The following is a 16,912-nucleotide window of genomic DNA, read 5'->3' as shown; positions in this document are numbered from 1 at the left end:
TTCCTCCGCTTCTTTTCTCCATAAGCTCATGCCATCTCATAGTGCAAAAGACATTGAGTTCAGCTTCAAAGATTGCCATAGACTTTGATAGTCCCAACACTATTTAAAAGTCCAAAGTCTTCTGAGACTTGAAGTAATCTCTTTTTCTCTTTATGTATGTATTTATTTATGTATTTATTAACTTACTTACTTATTTATTTTTGAGACCAGGTCTCACTATGTAGCCCTGACTGATTTCAAACTCAAAGACTTACTTGCCTCTGCCTCCCAGGTGCTGAGATTAAAAAGGTGCGCCACCACACCCAGCAGATGTGAATGTTTTTAAAATGGTGGTAGAGATGGAAGCCAGCGTTTTTTAGCATACTAGGCAACTGCTTCCTAGCATTCCTAGCCTCCACTCACTGTGGAAACCATTTCCTGAAGTGACCATCAAAAGTTGCTCGGAGCTACCAGGTGTCTGTTAAGTACAAAAAGGTTTGACCTGAAAGGGACACCCAAACTTCAGAGAGTCTCAAAACTGCTTATGTGTAGTTATTTACTTCTGACAAGCATTTGCTTGCCTAAAATTTTAGTGAATTTATGTGAAAAATTCATAGTTATGTGTGGTGACACACGTTTGTAGTTCTGGCACTTAGGAGGTGGAGGCAGGGGGATCAAGAACTCAAAGTAGTCTCTTAACTGTGAGTTCCAACAAAACAAAAGTTAGTCACGTGCTTCCAACATACAGGGACACAGAATTCCCATCACAGAGGGGAAAGTGGTTTTTTGTTTTTTTTTTTGTTTTGTTTTGTTTTTTACTTTGTTTCAATTCCTGTTCCCAAAGCACAGCCCGGAGATGACAAGACTCATCTGGACAAAGTGCCCCATCATAGGGAGCGCAGGTGCTGCAGGTCCAGCCAGTGGCCACTGAACTCAAATGTGAGTCTTCCATCCAGTGTAAACTTCAGTTTGATAGAGGAGCAAATGCCTTCATATTTACATTAAACTGTCATGTGCTGTTTGAGCTCACTGAGAAGCTAGCTCTGGAGATGGGGTATGACCCTTCCACATCAGACCCATGCATGTTTATCTCAAAGTGTCTTGAGGCATGTTGGCTCTCCAATTCTGTGACAGGAAGAAACGAGAATAAAACAGCCAAAGCAAAGGTGTTTTGAGTGTTGTTTGTCTTGTAATATAGAGAGCTCTGGCTGCTGCTTATACTCACCCAAAACCAAGAGCAATTATGGTAGATCATTCTTATGAAGTTAAAGACTGCTGTGTTTTCTATAACATTAACCTGGGAACTAACCAAGCCCCAAAGTTTAATAGCCTGAACACAGGTAATAGTCATGTATTGTGTATGCAATTTGGATTTGGTTTTCTTTTATTAAATTGGTATTAGATAGCACTATCTATCTTCCAAGCTACAGCTGACATGACATCAGCTAAGCCTGTTTTTTTTAAGATTTATGTATTTATTTATTACATATACTGTGTTCTGCCTGCATGTATGCCTGCACACCAGATCTCATTACAGATGGTTGTGAGCTACCATGTGGTTGCTGGGAATTGGAACTCAGGGCTTCTGGAAAAGCAACCAATGCTGAGCCATCTCTCTGGCCTCAATTTGTTAATATTTTTATGTCACAGAAGATGATGCTTGAATGTTTTTTCAGAATGAAAAAAACTGAAAAAAAAATTTTGAGACAGGGTTTCTCTGTATTGGCTGTCCTGGAACTCACTCTGTGGACCAGGCTCCTATCTTCTCCCTTGACTTTGGAGGTCAGCTAGGTCCCAAGAGACCTAGTTTTTCAGTTATTTTACATACCAATCAGTTTCCCCTCCCTCCTTTTTGTTCCTCTCCCCCATCTCCCATCTATTTCCCCATCCACTCCTCCTCCGTCCAGAAAGGGGGCAGGCCTCCCATGGGAGTCAGCAAAGCAGGTCATGTCATGGTGAGGCAGGACCAAGCTCCTCCCCCTGCATCAAGGCTGGGTGAGGCTCCCTGCATGGGGAATAGGAACCTAAGTCTTTTCAAACTCAAAAAGGTCTTTTCACTTCAATACAATACTTTATTTTATTTGCTTTTTTGTTTTGTTTTATGGTGCTGGGGTTGAAACCCAGGGCCTCACACATTCTGAGTGAATATTCTGCAACCAAACTATAATAAAATAAAAACAGGCTCAGGGGTAGAGTGCTTGCCTAACATCCAGGAAGCCCTGGGTTTGATCCCCAACAACACACATTGACATGATAGGGCATGTGTATAATTTCAGCACATGGAAGACCTGCAGGAGGCTCAGGAATCAAAGGTCATTACTGGCTACATACCAAGTTTGAGGTTTGCCTGGGTTACACGAGACCCTGGCTCATAAAGTTGGTTACACCATATAATTTTTAAAAATTTGTTGAGTGTGTCTGTGTGTCTGTGTGTGTGCACACATGCATTCACCCCAAGGTGCATATGTGAAAGAGAACAGCATTCAGTGGTCATGTCCCCTTCTACTATATGAGTCCCGGAGATTGAACTCAGGTAGTTGGTCTTGGCTGCAAGCCCTTCATAGCCATCCCACAGCCCCACCACCACATTTAAATTGAAAGCAAAATATATTTTAAGCTCTAACAGTATGAACATAAGACCAAATTACAAGTTGATCATGCACTGATAATAGGCTCCAGACCATAACACAACTGACTCCACGAAGAAAGTGCCATTCAGGCCATAAAACTCAGCACATAGACAGAACCACTTGCCAAAATGAAAACAAAGACCTAATTCATCCAAGTCCACAGTCCTGGGAAAGTCTATAAATGTACTAACCTTGTCTTTTTGACTTCTGTAGTTTTGCTTCTGGCTAACCGTCTTGTTAACTGAAGTATGTTAACCCAGAACATGTTTGTTTGTGCTCAGTTCACCCTGAGAAAGGCTGGGTGCTACACTAGGACCCCAAACGCACAGTGCAGTCACCAGCTTAAACCTGTGTCCAAGTAGTCCTTTCTGGTGGACATCCCACAACACTTAAACACACAACGTCAGCACAAAAAGACTTGCCCACCCAGCCAGGTGACACACACCTTTAATCCCAGCACTTGAGAGCAGAAGCAGGTGGATCTCTGTGAGTCGGAGGCCAGCCTGGTCTACAGAGTGAGTTCTAAGACAGCCAGGGCTACACAGAGAAACCCTGTCTCAAACAAAAACAAAACACAAAACAAAACAAAAAAAAAGCAAAACGACAAAAGAATTGCTTACACATAGCTTAACACAGAACCTGGGGCCCCACTATCCAACACTCTGCTCAAATGAGAGCATCAGTTATCAGGCCTCACACAGAGTGTGCTGCGGGCAATTCAGACAGGCGCCAGAAACCTCTCTCCATCCCATTCAGAAACACCCACACTGGTCATCTGACGCGCTCATGGTAGGAACTTAGACATCACTCAAATCAGTTTACCCTGCAAACTGGACTTAAGTTTTGAGAAGCAACACTGAATACTTAGCATGACACAACAGGCCCCCCAGCACCCAGGGTGTATCCATGGGGTAAATGAAGCTTGGCACAATTAAACTATCTCCCTTATTCACGTCAGATCCCCAGACCCCAAGTCCACTCCACTCTGTGTCACTTTTCGAAGACTTGGCTTCAGCAGGCCAAGCAGTCGTAAAGCTTATGGTGGTGGAGACCTTGTTTCCCTTCTAGGGATGGGATGGAACAGCAAGGTGAAGTGAGACTAGGAGACTGGTGGTCGCTCAATGAGCTGACCTCTCTGGGATAACCTATGTGACCTCACATATCCATCTGGGCGTGAGCTCCTAACCTCTGCACCCTAGACAAATCTGAATTCCACAAATACTTTCCAGGCCCTTTTCTGTGTACTATGGGTGCAGAAGAGAAGGGGGGAGGGAGGAAGGAAAGAGGATGGGGGAAAAAAGGACAAAGATCCTTGTCTTCAAAAGCTACAGACCAGTAAGTGGCATCTCTTACTCCCATTCACCCTGCCTTAATTTTGGGGGGTCACAGAGATCCTTGCACTCACAGAGAAGCACCAAGAGAACTAGGAATGTTAATCGCACAGGAGTGTCTCCTCTGGAGGAGATACCAATCAAATACCTACATTCCATCCAGGAAGCTGAGAGTGGAGGTTAACACCTGGTGACTGTTTTGCTATCTGAAGGGACCGACCTCACCCCAGTGTCCCAGAATGACTATCCCAGACCATTACCCACCCTTAGGGGAAATGTCACAAGTACTTTATGTCCTGCTGACCTCTATGCTATCGATCAGAGAACACACTAGATTCTAGGCCTTTAGCTCTAGAACCCACACTCATGGTCACGTGTACTTTGCAAAGGGGTCTCTATGCAGTCACACCTTAAACTTTATCGGAGACCTGGAACTGGACTGATTGTTGCCTGAAATCCTTTTCACAAATTGTGCTGTGTTTTAAATATGCTGACAGTGAACCATCTGGCGTTAGACTCCCCAAAGTGGTTGGCTGTAGGGCCCATTGGTCTACCCTTGGTTTGGGGGTTCATCTTGAGGACAGTTTCTGATCAGCCAGCTAAAACATTCTGTTTGTTCCTGTGCTCCCTCTGCCCCGCCTGGTGATTAGCTGTAGGACATTGTTTACTCCCTCTTGGGTGTGGCAATTTCCCACCTGCCTGGGGCAGGGGGAGGAATTCCTTGTGCTGCAGCTAGGTATTTAAGGATTTCCCCAAGGTTAAATAAATGGCATTTGGCTGATCTCCTTTGGAATGACTCAGGTCTCTTGTGTGTTCTTTCAATCTCTAGGCCCTTGCCCAGTTCGCATACGTACTGAGAGGGTACTGCAGAATCAGGTGTTACAGTTGATGAAGTCAATCTGTATCAGATTTTCCTTTTCCTCTCTTCCCCAGGGTCTGCTTCCCTGTTTGATACCTCAAGGGACCCCCTCACTTAATTTAGGTTTGGTTGTTGTTGTTTGTTTTGCTTTGTTAAGTCTTTTGAGACAGGGTCTCTCTAAGTAGTTTTGGCTGTCCTGTAACTCACTACGTAAACCATGCTGGCCTTGAACTCACAGAGGTCCGCCTGCTTCTGCCTCCCTGAAGCTGAGATCAAAGGCATGAGCCACTATGCCTGGCTAGTTTAGGATTTTATTCTCTCACATAAACTGTTCCTATTTAACTCCAGGTTCCATCAGAATATTTAGTATGGGGTGGAGCTGAAGTTTTTAAATCAGAGGGAATAGGTCCATTAAAAGAACATGCAATTATGAATATATAAAATATATATAAATAACCATGTGAATGTAGCACAGTGAATTCTCAAAGGGCTTTGAAGAGAGCCTATGAAAAGCCTCATGAAGGGCTGGAGAGATGGCTCAGAGGTTAAGAGCACTGGCTGCTCTTCCAGAGGTCCTGAGTTCAATTCCCAGCAACCACATGGTGGCTCACAACCATCTGTACTGAAATCTGGCGCCCTCCTCTGGCGTGCAGGCATCCATGGAGCCAGAATGTTATATACATAATAAATAAATAAATATTTAAAAAAAAAAAGCCTCATGAAGAATCAGTCTCTGCTACACACTCTCTCTGCTTCACCCAGACAAGAAGAGCAGCCTTTCCTGCCCACCGTATAGTCTATACTGTCCGCCCCAGCCCACTTTTAGGAAGGAGGAGCTTCCCCTTCTGTTGCCTCTTCCCAACAATATACAAAAGAACACGCGCGCGCACACACACACACACACACACACACACACACACACACACACTTTTTTTTCCCTCCAAAAGGTAAGGAAATAACCAGGTGTGATGGTGCACACCTTTTATCCCAGCACTTTAGAGACATAGGCAGAAAGATCTTGGTGAGTTTGAGATCAGCCTGGTCTACATAGCGAGTTCTAGGACAGCCAGGGCTACATGGTGAGGGAGCCTAACACAAAAAAGTTCAAAACAAAGAAACAAACAAGATAAGGAAATGAGTAGTTTGATATCTGAATTAACTGATTTGTAAGTATTACTACACACATCTTAAAATGTAAACACATATACATTTGTTATATTTGTTATTGAGTTCATTTACGTTAAACTTGACCACAGCGAGTAAGCAAGCAGTTTGTAATCAGAATATCAATAGAACAATTCATGGGTTTACTTCTATTCTGCCTTTTGGGATGAACCTTACTAGTGCACATACACAGATATCCCTACAAAAGGAGAATCTGACCTCCACATCAGTCTAAACAACAGTCATGGCCACTGAAAGAAAAAAAAAGCCAGCAGCCGTGTGGAGCTTTTCAACATCAAGAAGTGTTTGACACTAAGAAGCAGCCACCCAGACACAGTGCTAGTCTTCCTTCCAGTGTTAGTTTAGAAGGTTACAGACTCTGGCCTCTCTAAACCGGAGGATAGACCAAAGGGGCAGAGTGGCTCTGCAAACAGCATGAACACTCCTTGAAACATGAGGGAAAGCAGTCACTTCCTATTTCGCAGTGAGGACAAGACTGGTTGTCTCTGAGATTCATGATGACTGGCGGGTATGCGGACAGCCTAGAATAATGAGGGCACATATCTTGTTTCTCCCCAAAGATTGGAAATGGGAACTCAGCCCAAGGGTCCATTGTTTTATTATTTAGGACTGAATTATTCAGCCTAGATGCCAGCCCAGTCAAGGAATGGAATAGATCCCCGGCAAGACACATTTTTATGATGTGTTTGCTGTTTGTTTTTCTTGAAGCAACTGAGACTTCAGGAGTCAACAGCAAGAAAGACCGAGACTGAAACATAACCTCCAGATGGCTTTCCGAAATGACCCTTTTCTTCACTTCGTGGGAGTATGTGAGAAGCCACAGCTAGTACATGCTTTGGTATTATTTTCTAATTATCAGGTGACTTAGGAAGTGGATCCAAACAGCAACCTAACGCTGGGGACTCTAGAGGGCGCTATAGTACAACATGCAGACTACCCGAGCACTGGGCTGAGGCTGGGAGGAAATAGCTCTTCTACTTAAAAGGTAGTATCTCAAGACCAGACTTAAAGGAAAGAAAATGAACCCTAAACTCCTTGGCATGATATATGAACATGATACCAGGTGCTGACATCTTTCACCTTTAAAGCAAGTATAACCAGGCATCCAGTTCCACAGGCTCATCCTTCTGGCTGGTAAGCCTATCTCTTCTCCCAGGCCTGAGCCCTTTTGTGTTGTCCCATTACCTACCCCTGCTTCTGTTATAGTCCAGCATACTCTGGAATAACTTTGAATGTTCATGCATCTACCGCTGTGAGCTTCAGGAGGGCATGGCTAGGCTCTATTTTCCCACTTACTCTCTAGCACTGGGCACATGACGAGAATCTTTCGGAACGTGAGCATTAACGTCCAAGAAGCAAAAAGGCGAGGTGAGAGGTTTTGGCCTAACAGTTCCAAAAGTGAGACTTGGCCTGGGCCAAAGGAGGCTATGGCATTTTCTACAGGCTCAGACCAAGCCTCCTCTGTCTGTTATTCTGCCTCTAGAACCCTTAGATTCTTGTCTGTGGAGCAATCACAGTATGCAGAAAGGAGAAAACCTTCCCCCCAAACAAGACAAATCATGGAATATAAAATGTCATTCCAAGAAGCAGAGTTGTGGCTGGATCTTAAGAAGAGACATTCAACTCTGATGCCAAGGGCGGCTCTAACATTTGTCCAGGAGATTCCCTGAATCCCCCTGAATCCTTGCTTGGTTCAGCACCTCTAACCCAGAAACCTTTCGCAGAGGCTGCAGGGTCTGCTAAGTTTAAAACATCCTCCTGGCTGGTTTCTGTCTATTCCACAGAGTTAGTTAGGGTGGTTGAGTTGAAAGCATACCAGTCAGAAGGCCTCCCGTGTACGATAGCGCTCTCTCTCAATTCCACATTCCCACTGATTCCTCTACTTCCCTGGATTATTTCTGAGCACTTGTCCCTCAAATCTATTCTTCAAAGTTATAATGCAACACCATTAACAGGCACAGGGACTCCACTGTGCCCCGGAAAGAAAAGCAATGCTCAAGCATTCCTGCTGGAGGGGACAGCAGAGTAAAGGGTCAGCCCAGAGTATGTTAAAGGGATCTTGGTGCCAGGCAAGTAGGGAGCTGACACAGCAAGAAGACTGTCTAGTGAGAGAAACTGGATCAGCCAGAAATGTTCCTAAAACGGTCCCTAAGTGTGAGGAGCCATGAGAGACACTGAACTCTTCCTAAGAAGGTTATACACAGTGACACTTAAAACCTGCAGGCGAAGGATGGAGACAGACGAAGCTGACAGCAGAACAGGGAATGGATCTCCTTCAAGCAGGGAGGAATCTAGTGTTGAAAGGTGTTCCTATTAGAGACATTTCTCTGCTGGGGCAGAGGGAATGGCGTGGAAGATCTGACTAAGTGGTAGCTTAGTTAGGTGGAAGAGAAAGATGTCAGAGATGACTACCCCCTACCCCCACCCCTGCTCCAAAACCTGTGGGCAGCAGGAAGGGGTGATGTGGACACACACACACAGGGGGTGCACAGTTTGTGAGGGTGGGCACGTGGGAACTGAACTGTGCCACTGTGTCTAGGAGCAGAGTCTCTTGTGCTGGGGATTCTTCCTGAGGCAGGTTCCTTTCCTACCCCATGGTTCAACCCAGCTCTAGTCTTCCCATCTGATGGTCAGCACAGCCAGAAGGGAGACAGAAGCCCAGGCTAGAATGTGATCTTCCCAATGACAGCCTTAGAGAAGGAGCCTTGGAGAACACAGGAACTCTTGAAGAAAAAAAGGGAGGGTGAGGAGACATGGTGCGTGGTGGATACGGCAAGGAGATCAGACAGCCCAAAACCCCAAGAGACCACACAGTCAAAGTAGAGCCAGCGCAGGGAGGAGCCAGACTGGGAACTTCCCGGAGAAGCGGTGGAGACTGGCAAAGCATCCTCAGTGGAGTACTTCTGTGAACTTCCACAAAAACAGGCGGAGGTGGGGAGAAGGGGAGGGGTTTTTAAGAATGGGAAGTTTTAGCCAGCGGTAGTGGCTGGCATGTGTGATCCCAGCACGCAAACTTTCTGAGGCAGGCTCGGAGACAGGTCTGGGAGGGCCTTCAAGTCTGCATTTCTAACAAGCTATCGATGTCACTGCTGCTGACCCAGGAGCCATACCATGAGGGGCAAGGTTTAGAGTCAGTTAAAGGGATTCGGAGGGTGATTGGAAAAGGATTCATATTTAGAGCCCCGTTTTTGATAATTCTACCTGGGGTAAAAAGTGAGACCTTGAGCAGTCTGGGTGGGACTGGCAGTGTTCCTTCCTCCTCTTTCAAAGGTGACAGGTGATGAAAAATTGGACATAAAGGAGAAGGGATAGTGAAGAACGAATAGGCCAGGAGAAGAGGCAGAAGAACTCTGGGGAGACAGAAGACCCAACAGTGTCCCTGGGATCCTTTCTCTGGGTCAGCATTAGGCCGGATATGAAGAGCTGACTTGGAGCATGCCCCATCCCACCCCGAGGAGGATGGAGATCTGAGCGTGCAAGTAACAGCAAGGGCAAGGCTGGTCCCCTATTCCCCTTTGCTGTTCTGAGGGAAACTGCTGGATCCCATCCCAGGTTTGTTGATAGCCTGCAGGGCACACAGAAAAGGCTATACCACAAGGTCAAAGGCCAGATGATTTCTGTGCAGAAATAAAATGGAATCAGAAAGAAAGCTGGGGAGAAAGGAGGTGAGCTAGGTTCTCAACCCTAAGCTTGAGTCCCACGTGTCCAACTTGCCATCAGAAGTCAGGAGGTTTCTGAAAGGCGCAGTTGGGAATGTAAGCTTGAGTTTGGGTAATCCAAGGACAGGAATAAGGATAGGAGATGCAGGACTAATGTAGCTCAGCTGCTATATGGTAGTCTGGGGTCCCGCCATCTACCACACACTGAGACCCTTGAGCAATAAGCCGCAGAGGTTAAACCGAGGTCAGTTCTCTGAGGGTGCGGGGAGGGCCAGTGAAAAGTCAGAAGGTACCAAATGAGCAGCAACTCCCAGACTCAATCCTTTGCCGAGGAGAGGGCGGCGCATACTAGGGGAAGGAGACCGAATCAAAATGATGCTGGAGCTTCGTCTGGTGGCGACCCAGAGGCCGTGGTGGTTCCCAAGCGCGGTGTGATGAGCTGAACTGCTTAGACCAGGCTCCCATGCCACGCAGCCCCTAGCCCTTCCTGTCTTCGCCTTTCCCGGCCCGGGCTAGCTTCCCCGCGCTCTCCCGCCGCCCCTCGCAGGCCGTGGCCCCCAGCCCCGCTACCGACTCTCCAGGGTCCGCCCCGCCGCCGCGGCCCCAGCCCGGCCGCTCCTCCCCCGATGATGTCACGTCCCTGGCCGCCCCTCGGCCGGCCTCGCGCCCCGCCCCCGCCTCCCCTGGCCCCGAGTCCCCTGGGCCCACCCGCTTGCGACAGCCCTCCTCCTGCCGGTGCTCCCTCCCTTCGGCTCCCGCTCCCCAGGGAGCGGCGGCGGCGGCGGGATGGCCAGGGCCCGCGGCCAGGCCCCGGGGAGCGGCGGGCGGCGGCGACCGCGGCGGGGAAGCCCGGGAACCGGGCCCCGGGGGGAGTCGGCCGGTCTGCTGCTGCTCCTGCTGCAGGTGCTGCCGCCCGGGGCAGCGGCAGGCTCGGGGCGCCGGGGCACTCGGGGGCCTGGCGGCGGCTGCGTCTGCTGGCCCGGCGCCGGCCCGGCTCTTCCTCGGGACGCGCGACTGCTGCTGCTGCTGCCGCCCCGGCCGCCACCGTCGCCGCCGCCGAGCTCTACGGCCGCAGTCTCCCCCTCTCGGATGGTAATCAGCTCCCCGCGCGGGCGCCGCGGGCGGGCGGGGGGAGGCCGGGGGGAAGGGCGGGCAGCTCGCGGGGCGCTCGGCCCCCCCACCTCCGACGACCGCGGCGCTGGGCAGCCGCCAGAGCGCGCCTCTGGGGCGCCTCCGTGCGAGGGTGCGGGCTCGGCTCTCAGTCTGCTCACCGGCTCTCAGGCCGCGGGGGAATCCCTCCATCTCCCCGCCCCGCGCCCCGGGAGGGGAGGGGACAGCGTCGGCGCCCGGGGACCCGCTTTCACTGAGAGAGCACCCGAGAGGCGAGCGTTCACTGAGGCTCCGGAACTCCGTGTAGCGCTGCGCTCCTGGAGGCTCCTGGTGCCGTCGGGTCGGGCAGAGCTGCGACTCCCACAGCCTCGGCGGGAAGCGATCCTTGGCAGTGGGGGGCGCCCACGAACTGCGGGTCCTTATGTTCCCCGCACAGGACACTCTGCCCCGAGGTGGGCTCCACCTGAAAGAGGAGCCGCTGCTGCCCTCCAGCCTGGGCTCCGTGCGCTCCTGGATGCAGAGCGCGGGCATCCTGGACTCCAGCACCGCGGCGCAGAGGTAAGAGCCCCACCCGACCTAGCACTCTGGTTGGACCGCTTCTTGTCGCCTTCTTCGAACATGCCTTAGCTACTGGAGCAAGGGATGGAGGGAATCCTGACACTTGACCGTCCCGACGAAGTCTCCTGTTCACCCTGAGTCTGACTGACTTTTTTCCTGAGAATATGAGGCGAGGTTGCTCACTAGTGTCCGGGGCTCTGAAGGAAGTGTCGCATCCGCCTGCGCACCTTGAGCCTTGACCCATAGTTACTAGCCATCTTGAGATGTCCAGTCCCTTCTTCCTGGGCAGTCCCTACTGTTCCGCTTGTCCAGTTCCGCCGCTACCCGACAAGAAAGGCAAGACACTCTGCCTCCTCTTTTCTTTTTCTTGCTCCTCTGAGTTGGGGCATGGTGGTGTGTAGGACCAGAGATGTAGGTGGGGCTGAAAAGTGACTAAGCCATAGGACAGTTGGTCTTGCAGAATTGCTTGGGGTTGAGAATGGGGCCTGGACTCCTCTGTCGGTGTGTGTGTGTGTGTGTGTGTGTGTGTGTGTGTGTGTGTGTAGATCCTGAGGGAGTCAGGAAGCTCTTGGGAATTAGCAGAATCCGCTCTGGTTACTTTTCAGGGTGACGCATAGGGGTTTAGGCAGGAGACCTCCTTAAGGAATGGATTCCAGGATTTGCATGGAGACTTTGAAGGCTTGTTAACCCAGTCGCAGCAGCCATTGGAACTCGGTCTCTGTAACACTCCCTGCAATCATACAACATGGGCTGGAGGCTATACATCGGATAGGGAGTTCATAGTGCCTAGCACTAGGCCGGGACTGTCCCTGCAGACAGCTAGGGCTGGGTGGGCACTGGGTCTCCTGGAAGTTTAAATAGCTGCTACCCATCCTCTGAAGGACCTCAACCTGAGGTCGTCAAATCAGACCCGGGCTGGCACACCACTCTGAGCCACATATGCAAACTTGTTCAGGTATCATCTGGGGTGCACCGCACCCTCACCCAACAGTAGACTCAAGAGTGTTTTGAGGACCAAGGGATGCAGTGATTTTGCAGAGCTGTCTCACAGCCTTCAGGAAGAGCACTGGGCTTCTTGTCGAGTGATCTCTCCAGGACAGGAAACGATATTGCAGATTAGCATGAGCCAGTAAGTTTTAAGAGTGATCTAACTAGAATTATAGAAACACAAATCACAGTCGCTTAACATGACTGCCGTGGGTGTGATAATCTGTTTCCCTCCCATTTTCCCCTTTAACGTTGTCTTGTGCTGATGCTTATAACTCTGTGTGCCTCCTTTTCCGCTGGGCTTGGTTTTCCTTGAAGTTGCGGTGGTTGTGGGACGTTACAGCGTTGAGTGTATTAGAGCGGAAGTTCCTGCTTCTTTCAGACTTTGCTCTCTGCCTGCCCAGGGCCAGCAGGTATCCTGAAGGTGGGTGAGGGGGCAAGAAATCGGAGACGAGACTTCCATCACCAGCACCCCCTGCTCACCAACAGCGCCGTCTACACAGAGAACGTTCTTGGGTGGTGTCTATTCTGGGTCCCCAAGGCTACATAACTGAAGCCCAAAGCCTTCTGAAGTTTGAACAGAATGTTCTTCAGGCCTGAGCTGGCTTCTCCCCATGTCTGGAAATCTCCATTCTAGGACATAGATGGAGGGTTTTGAAGCACGTGTGTGATTCTCTTCCCAGCCCCAGAGAGGAAGCTAATTCTTGGTTCTCACTTCTCCCCACAGTGTTTGTTGTTTCTCCTGTGTGTTTCTTCTCCCTCAGTCAGGCCTCTCTGCTCAGGTCTCCCCATCCCAAAACATAACCAGAAACATCTATCTCCCATCTTCCCCTTCATCTCCGTTTTTCCCTGCCTGGCTTCATTCTCCCGCAAGGTTGCTCTGTGGGGATGACCTGCGCCTCCCTCACCTTCACCCACAACCACCTGATTTCCAGAACTTTTGGATGCCTGGTCTCAATCCCAGTGTCCCTAGACACCACTTTTAACAATTAAGCTCCCGTGCCCCATTCTCCCTGGCTCGAAGGATAACCCAAGACTCCTGGTCCCCACTTCCTCCAAACTATCTTCCTTGCTCTACTCACCAAAGCTTCATTTTCAAGGTACTTTGGGATGGGGGGGGGGTCTCACTGTGTAGCCCAGGCTATCCTCCAACTCTGCCTTAGCCTCCCAAGTGCTGGAATTACAATTACACAGCACTACGCCAGACTTCAAAGCACTTTTCTCTGATCACGTCCTTGCCTTAATTAAAGAAAAAAAAAAAGTGACCCACTGTGTCACAACACCTCCCTGTGCCCTGTGCCCTCCTACACTGCCCAGACTGACTTTAGTGTTAAGGATGCAGTCACTGGCACATCCCCATCTCCCTGATAGTTGGCATTCAGGGCTCATCACCGTCTACCCAGCTTTCTTTCTTAGCTTCGGTGTGACAATGGCCTGTGGTGTTGGAGAGTGAGCAAGGCTGTCTGACCTGCTTTCTCTTAAAACTGTCCTCAAGCCCTTAGAATCCCACCCACCCAATAGAGCCTCGGCGAGCCTTGAGGACCCAGTCCCACCTGACTGTTTATGCCCTGCCTCCCTGCCCAGGAGAGCCATTCCTAATGTTAACCTAACGATGCCTTCTAGAGGCCAGACTCTGCTGTCCTCTGCCTATCCCTGTTTTTCTATCCCAGCTGAGGCTTTCTTGTAGGGCAAAGATGGTAGCCCATCCGTCCTTCTTTCCACAGCACCCACAGGCTTAAGTAGTCCACCTCGCTGGTCCAAAAACCTTCCCTATCAGGAGCCTCTCTTCACCTCAGTATGTTCCAGCAGTTGACCTACATCCTTCTGCTACCCTCTGCAATTTTATAACTTAGACGCTCCAAAAATGCCAAGACTTTAAAGAAAGTAAGTAGATGAGGAGGAAAAGGTCTGGAAAGCTTGCCACGATCAGTGAGGGAGGCCCTGCTAACGTGAAGATTCTGAGCATGAGAAGTAGGGAAAGAATTGGAACCGAATTCACAGGAAGGGGAGGGGAGGCTGTGGAGAAGGCTTCCTCTCCCTGCAGGGGGCTCCCTAACAGGGACCTCTGCTCAAAGACCCCTAGCCTTTGCTGGGACTGCCCCTGACCTGACCAATAGGAATTCCTCTCAGACCTAGCCCCAGCCCATTCCCCATCCTCCTCTTCAGACAAGTCTTCCTGTCTGTGGGCTTAGTACAGGGCAGCACTTCCATCTTTCCAGTGTGTTTCCTAGGCTGGGGAGTCTAGAAGGGCCGGGGCGACTCCTGCAGTAGTCCCGGAAACACGGGACAGCCCATTCTACCCGGCAGTCACTGCACAGGAGCAAGGCCTTAGAGAAGAAAGGCAGCTGGGGATGTCTTTCCTGTAAGCAGCTGTAGGCTAGCCTCCCTGCTAGGAAATGCTTTTGTTTGCTTTAATAATTAATAGCTACTCCTCATCCTGGAACCTGGCTGGCAGGCAGGCCTGTGGGTGGATGGTAAGAGGGTAGGGAGAAGAAAACGCGGGTGAGTAGTCAGTGGAACTGAAAGGCGCCGAGCGGCAGGCAGGGGAGCGCTAGAGCACATGTGTGAGTTCTCCCCCCCATATTCCCCCCCCCCCCCGCCGCCTGCCTGCCATTTAGACATGGGTCACTAAGTGGAATTGTGCTGAGCAGTAGAAAGGGGGACCCCGAAGCCTCCACTGACCCAAAGCTCCTCTTCAGCAGATTCATCCACACACAGGTTCTGGGAAGCTGCCATTAGCCACCAGGCCTTCCCTCCGTGGGTACCACTGAGGTGGGTGTGCCCCTCTCTGTCATTGCTTTTATGTTTGATATGCATCATGGCTAGGTTCTGAGCGTAGCAGGGCCTGGGCAGGGCTAGGCCAAGGGGTCTCGGCTGGAGGCAGGCAGAGCATGATGGTCACTATCAGCCCCGGGCGGTGAGCACAGAGAATGCCCAGGGATGCTTAAAGGAAGGGAGGCTGTGGAAGAAATGAATGTGGAACTTGTGTAGCCGTGGCAGAGTAGGGAAGAGAAGGCTGGATTGAGCAGAAGAACTTGAGGCAGATCGGAGACCAGTGATGAGATTGGGAAGCATACGTTTTTGTTTCTCCTGATGGAGCTAGAGGGTGGTCAGCAGAGCCTGCTTCCGATGCTGATGACTTCAGACCCTCTCCCCTTAACCTAGCATCTCAGTCTTGAAGATGGCTCAGGCTCAAGCCAAAGTGCTACTGCTCAGAACCGTGGGCTGTCAGGTAGGCCAGACTTCACATTTGGCAGAAACCAGAAGGCAGAAGCCCCCAGGGGTGCCTTGTAAGGGATGCAGGTGGCTATTGTTAAATTGCTATTCGTAGTAACTATATGATCAAGCATGAGTGGTTTGTGAGTGGAGATGGAGACTGCAACAGGGGCTTTGTCTATTAGGGAGTTCTGGATGCCAGGAGAAGAGCCCTGGGGCATCTTGCTTAGCCTTGCAGGGGAATGTCTCCAGGGACCTGCTGGGTGGGCTCAATCATAGCAACCAGATGCTCTGTTGCCTTACTATGCAAGCAAGAGACCCTGTGTGCTCTGGGGTGCTGCTCACCTTAGTGGCCCAGTCTATGAAGGTCATGTTGCCCTTGTTCATTTGACCTCAAAGTCCCAGGTCAGTGCTCAGGAAATCTTTGCATACCAAAGCTTGCTGCAAGGCAGGACTCTTTGGTCCAAGATATCTGGGCAAACTAAGTTCTTTCTGGTGTCCCAGAAAGTTTCCTTTAATCCTGGGCCTGTGTGAGAACAGAAGATGGGACGTGATGGGAAACCCTGGCATGAAGGCTTCCAAGTCTGGGTTCTCTAGACTAGAAGTGAGTTCTCTATCACCTCAACACCTTGTAGAGCCGAGAGGACAGGGTTTTGACATTGTGTTTGCAACAGCCTTTCTGAGGAACTGAGGGAATGTGTTGTTTTGGTTTTTTGTTTGTTTGTTTGTTTGTTTGAGACAGGGTTTCTCTGTGTAACAGTCCTAGCTGTCCGGGAACTAGCTCTTGTAGACCAGGCTGTCCTTGAACTCACAGAGATCTATTTGCCTCTGCCTCCTGAATGCTGGGATTGAAGGCGTGCAACACTACCACCTGGCTATTTTGGATTCTTACAAAAATGGCTGTGTGACTGTTTTTGTCACTCAGCAGCATTTATCTGAAAAGGGTAAGTGCTGTTTCCTATGATGCTAAGAGAATGAAATATCACTAACTATGGGCTCCAGCCATATTTATATCCACACATATTTATCATAAACCCAGAGCTGCCCTTGGGCTCCAGGGGCTAAAGTTCTGCTGACTTCCTTCATACCCAGTGCTTCTGGGTGGCTGACCATTGGAACCCATGCTTACCTTCTTAGTACCCTTGGTTGGCAAAAGTCTACCTCAGTCAGCGTCTACTTCCTAATGCTTGAAAACTTGAAAAGGCCAGAGCTTGTTCTGCCCACAAGTACACATGGCAGCCAGGGGAACAGAAAAACAGCAGCAGCAGCAACAACAATAACAACAACAAAACCCAGCAGCGGGAGCTGGAAAGATGGCTCAGTAGTTAAGAGTATTTGCTTCTCAATCTTGAAGACTAGAGGTTGGATCCCAGCCCCCACATCAGGCAGCTCACAAAT

At 50.0% G+C, this 16,912-nt stretch overlaps 1 protein-coding gene across 3 annotated transcripts in view; it reads left to right on the top strand.

The window, feature by feature from the left end:
* Positions 1–11,174: 11,174 nt before the first annotated feature.
* Positions 11,175–16,912, top strand: part of Ebf4 (EBF family member 4) — a 67,038-nt gene continuing 61,300 nt past the window's right edge. For all 3 annotated transcript variants that reach the window (XR_005285523.1, XM_042055106.1, XM_038331667.1), the window contains exon 1: positions 11,175–11,311. Coding sequence is in view for 2 of the 3 variants with exons in the window: in XM_042055106.1 (XP_041911040.1) it covers positions 11,175–11,311 (137 nt within the window). In the remaining variant the exon portion in view is untranslated. The remainder of the gene's footprint in view (positions 11,312–16,912) is intronic.

Source organism: Arvicola amphibius, chromosome 5 (genome assembly GCF_903992535.2).
Source record: "Arvicola amphibius chromosome 5, mArvAmp1.2, whole genome shotgun sequence".
Lineage (NCBI taxonomy): Eukaryota > Metazoa > Chordata > Mammalia > Rodentia > Cricetidae > Arvicola > Arvicola amphibius.
Note: the sequence above shows the minus strand (reverse complement) of the source record. Positions and strands in the feature narration are given on the sequence as shown.